The sequence below is a fragment of the Choristoneura fumiferana genome, chromosome 7 (assembly GCF_025370935.1).
Source record: "Choristoneura fumiferana chromosome 7, NRCan_CFum_1, whole genome shotgun sequence".
NCBI classification, from domain to species: Eukaryota; Metazoa; Arthropoda; class Insecta; order Lepidoptera; family Tortricidae; genus Choristoneura; species Choristoneura fumiferana.
In genome coordinates, this window is record NC_133478.1 from 14661288 (window position 1) to 14666820 (window position 5533).

A 5533-nucleotide genomic window follows, 5' to 3' on the forward strand; every position below is an offset into this window, starting at 1 on the left:
TGCGTGGACCTTTGCTCCGATTTAAATCAACAATTGGTATAGGCACAGATTACCTGTGGTATAAGGTCTTCAAGTGGCAATAGGATCAGACACTTCCCCAAAATGTGCACTTTCCATTAAATGTACACTCCCAAAAATAACAGTTGACCAATAAGAAGTATTGGTTCTGAAGTCGGGGGTTTTCCAGCTTTTTGTTGGTTAGGTTAGGTTATAAATAAATATCATGGGACACTTGACACCAATTGACCTAGTCCCAAACTAAGCAAAGCTATTATGGATACTAGGCAACGGGTAAACATACTTATAGGTATAGATAAATACAAACTTAAATACATATTAAACATCCAAGACCCTTGAACAAACATTCGTATTATTCATACAATCCCGGCGGGGAATCAAACCCAGGACCTCAAGCTTCCTAGTCAGCTTCTCTAACCACTTGGCCACCCGGCCGTCATGATCCTGAAGCCCAATTTACACTGCGACCGGAGCAGACTCATCAATGACTTTGTTTTACGTACAACAATCAGCTGCATGAAAATACTTACACCAGACCTCTATAAAGTTGGTTGATGTAACTAAGTTAAACTAATTCATTAATGAGTCTGCTCTGCTCGCAGTGTAAATTGGGCTTTAAGCCCTTCAGCGAGTTTGACAGTTTCTCGTAACCCTTATTAAAATTTCACTCTGCAATTTCCAGCGAAAAACCAACCCTGATCGAATGGAAGAAATCCGACAGGCATCGCAAATCCATAGCCACGACCTACGACAATCCAGTTCAGCTGGCTGCTTACTTCGGAGCTGTCTGCAACGATCTGAACTACAAGCATTTAAACGTTCGAGATGCGTTACTCGTCATAGCTTATACTGATGGTTCCAAAGCTGACTATTACCATCTCTCTATGGACAAACTTAGAGAGCACTGGGTACAGTGGCTGAGCAGATTGGAAGACTACATGAAGAAGTATGGGCAAGATTCAGAGAAGATATTAAAAGGAGGAAAGCGCCTGTTTGAAGAAGATGTTGGGAATCTCCAGTAATTTTCGGTGAGTGTCCTTTAGCTGAGAGGGGAGATATTCCACATTTATAAATCAGTTTTTTTATTAGTAGAACATATCAGAAAGAAATAGCCATTGAACAATAGATAGGGCATTTTAGGCAAAGCTCTGCGTAGCAGGGGGCGACACTAGCGCAAACCTCCATGACAACGTCCGTTCTCTTTATATTTTATCGCCATCACAGATCATGACCAAGAGTATTAGTACCTATAGAAATCATGATATATTTAATAGTAACAAAATAACATGATATTTACATCGGTAGTAATGATTTAGCTATATTTCCTAAAATGTAATTGAAATAATATGATATTATGGTATTTAAGATATTCAAAACAAAAAAGTGTTTACGGTTTTGTGCTAGTGCTGCACTCTGACGGCGGAAAATTGCAATAATATTCCCTATTTTGCATAACCTTACCTTACCTAACCAACTTACAAAAGTTGAAAAACCCCCATCATTGTCATTTTAAAGTTCAATTTGAAAAAACGACAACCGATCTGTATGAAACATCGCTTAGAAACACCGCAAGGAAACTCGCTTTCACGTAAAAAAACCGCATCGAAATCGGTCCATCCGTCTGAGAGCTATGATACTACAGACAAACAGACAGACAAACAATGCCGTGAAACTTAAGTATAACACGTCTTTTAGCGTCGAGAGTTAAAAATAAACGTATGTGTGTCGTCCCTGTCGAGAAATAGCATAAAAAGTGTACCTGCCTGTTGTAAACAATAAGAGACGTATTTCAAATTTATTTAAAAATAGTTCCTTGTTTTTGTTCCAGAGGAGATAATTCCATCCGTGAATAACGAAACAGAAAATTCAAGATTATTTCAAGCAACTTGCAAAATGCGAGACACATCAATCAATGTAAGATTTGTTAGAAATGATAAGACTGTTGTTAAAAATATCTTGTATTGGAACAGGTCTTCCCAAAATATTGAAGGTAAAATGGCTAGTTTTTTAATCGGATCTGTTTTGTTTTTCAATATATTATGTATCAGAGGTAAGTAAAAGAGAATTACAAAACACAACTTAATTAAGTTGTAATGTGTTATGCCTCTCGGATATTGAACTTTAGTGCTATAAATACTTGGCAATGAATTTTAGTGATGTCAAGGTAAACTTAATTTTTATTACATAATCTTTAGTGTAACGATTCTGCAAGGCCATTTCAATGTGTCTTAATTTCATTTCATGTCGCATTGTGCTGTCTAACCATTTGAGACCTGACTCAACTATCAAAGCAAGCAATGCAATATTACTGACATTTTCTACAAAAAAATCCTTAGTGAGTCACAATTCATTATATTAATAATATTGTCTGACGCGCTGGCGTTCGCGATCGCATTCACTATCTCTTTCTATCCTCGTCAACAACCACCGTGCCACTAGTATAGGTAGTCATTCACGATGACGCGTGCCGTGGTTCTTATTACAATGTCATTAATGGCTAATTTTGACAAGATCACGCGTCTTCGTGGATGGCAATAGGTATACCGTGTGACAGAAAGAAGTGATGAAAACGATTTGTGATTCCAACTGTGGACTATATATAAGGCCTCAGGTGACGGGGCGCTCTACAGTTCATGGACACTATCGCAGGCAATCACTTCAAGTACTCACCCATATACTTTAACAGTTCCTAAAATAATTTATTGTATGTGGGTGGTTTTGTAGTCACGTTCGTTTTGTCTTCGTAGACATTGTACTCTGTACTCAAGAATGAAATTGTACGGTAATAAAGCTAAATGCATACAAAATACAAATATCAATGAAGATTGTTCTCTAATGCATAAATACTTTGAGCATTAGTTTGTCAAATGTCTTCTTTTGATTGCCACCGAGAGGCTGCAATCTCGAATAAACTAGGTCTCTACTGTTATTACTGTTATTGCTTTAAATTTGTAAAATCTTTAGAATCACTGTATATTGGTTTTCAAGTAACACAGCGACATGTTTGCTTATTTCTAAAAGAATCTTTGTTTAGAGGTATTAATATTATTTTGTTAGCCTTTTAGTTAAGTTAGTAGTTCTTTAGCTTTGTAACTGTCAATTTAGATAACGCCAAAAAGTAGTAATGTCCTAGTCAGATAAATTCTGTCCTATCGTTCTGTAACTATCTGTTTCCAATAACATGGATCATAGCATTTATTAGCAAATATTTCAGAATCTAAACAAAACCTTTGCTAAACAAACAACAACAGCTTTGTTATGCTAAAAAGAAACAAAAGCTTTGAGATAAAGTCCTCATAACCAATGCTTATTACAAAAAACTAAAAAACAAATAAAGTTCGTAGAAACTATACTCCATTTATTGTAACATTAGAAAACTTAACGGTAAAATTTGCACACGTTTTTAAATGAAAAAACGAAACTATTTAAAATTGTGTTTACTTCTAAAATAAAAACAATAATTACCGCTAATAAATGTGCATGTAGGCTCTGTGATGTAGGTATATTTTTAGTCCATTTGTGTTCGAAATACCGAGAAACGTGTGTTACAATTTGACCGTTAATTCAAACCTTAAAATAAACGTAGTATAACCTATCTCCTTATTAGTAAATACAGTACTCCGTCTCTGCAATTCCATCATGATATGTTTATTATTATATGTGATCATTTATGAAAAGGGAGGTTAAACTCTGATGAAAAAACGTTTTGGTGAGGCAGAGCAGAGCGAAAACTTACAGAATCGATCAATCACAATCTACATTTTGCCTAGATCTCGCCCTACTCCGCTTGCAATATAACAATGTGTGTGTGTGTGTGTGTGTGTGTGTGTGTGTGTGTGTGTCGAGTTCGCTCTACTCTTGTATTAAAAGTTTATTTTCAGTTTCATCCTTGAGATAAAATTGACAGCTAATACCTATAGCCTCACGTGGAAAAAAGATATAAGTCGTAGTGGCTTACATAGTTTTTCACGAATGATTTAATCATTGACGGTCATTTGGTCCAAGTAAACAAAATATAGTCTTTTAAACTCTTATTTTGTTTACTTGGACAAAGTGATCGTCAATGCCTATACAGATTTGGCTTTACGCCCATGGAGGCGTAAAGCCAAATCCGCTATTTTTTTCTGCGATTTTTCTGATGGCAAATGAAGTGGTACACAATGTGAACACAAAGTAGTCGCTACGCAACTATGCATGCTAAGAATTCGATCAATGTTTACCTTGGAAACCCAAGGTAACATCAGTCCAATTCGCTCATGTCATAATGATGTTGAATTATAAAAGTCTGAGTCCAAGTTTTTTTTTTCGACTACCATCGTTCATCCACCATTACCTCTCATATTTCGTTTTCTAGATTTTTTTTACCGTACAACGGCAAAAACTACTAGACACTTGCAAAATTGTCCTCCGATGGACAGAGCCATATTTTTTTAAAGAAACAACAAAAGCCTCAAGTATAAAGACAATCTTCATTATCGAATATATTCATTCAAATTTGGATAAATAATTTATTTTAGCCTAAAATACTTTGTAAGCGAAACAGCTAGAAACCGGTTCCTTCCTTATAATTATACTATTTTTTATGTAATTTTGTTATAATACACTTGTTTTTTTTTAATATGCGGCTGGAAAGGGGCGCTGTATCTTTTACTGTGGCAACAGCTTATAGAAGCTGGAATAATCTCAAATACTAATCAAACCGTGTAGCGCTCAATGATCACAGGTGCGTTCACAATTTTCATGCGCCTATAGTTCCATATGACCTTGGGTGTGATCATGTTTTTTTTTTAATAGTCTGTATAGTGTCATACTGCTGGACAAATGCCTCCCCTCTTGACCTCCACAATTATTATTATACACAAGGGATGGGAGTTGAAGTCATAATTACCTAAAAAAAATACACATCTGTGACCATTGGGCGCTACACGGGTTAAAATCTTATTAGTGACAAAACGAGTTTTTGCTATATAAACTGGTGATATTGTAGCCAAGGTAAGTATTTTTTTTTTGTAACATTTAAATAAGACGGAAATTTTGTTCGAGAAGTCTGAACGAAAATTATTATTGTAACACTAATTAGTACTTATCCTAAAAGGTTTTTTCCTGCCATGTTATTCTATCTACATCAAAATATAAATAAGCAGCTGAAATAACCTTCGGGACGAACTCTTAGAAATTTTTCCTTTTTATTTTGAAGTCTGATTTTAAGTTTGTATCACTGTAACTTGTATTAAAACAATTAAGTATACAAAGTTTATTATTTATTACTCAAATCAATGAATACATTTTCTTACCTATTCCATAGACCAAAAATAATGAAATAAGATTGACAATAGTCAAAATACCACAAACGGGACTTGTCACGCTATTATTACACAAGTAATATTTACCACGACGTTTCGGCAACGTTACAGTTGCCGTGATAAGTCCCGTTTGTGGTATTTTGACTATGAGTGAGAATCACGAAAGTTTAAAACGTTATAAGATTGACGATCTTCATGCAAAAGATAGTAGC

At 35.2% G+C, this 5533-nt stretch overlaps 1 protein-coding gene across 1 annotated transcript in view; it reads left to right on the forward strand.

Moving 5' to 3' along the window:
• Positions 1-3709, forward strand: part of LOC141429776 (mitochondrial genome maintenance exonuclease 1-like) — a 7595-nt gene extending 3886 nt beyond the window's left edge. The window contains exons 4-5 of the mRNA XM_074090304.1: positions 701-1046; positions 1847-3709. Coding sequence (XP_073946405.1) covers positions 701-1040 — 340 coding nt within the window. The 3' untranslated portion in view covers positions 1041-1046; positions 1847-3709. The remainder of the gene's footprint in view (positions 1-700; positions 1047-1846) is intronic.
• The last annotated feature ends 1824 nt before the right edge of the window (positions 3710-5533 follow it).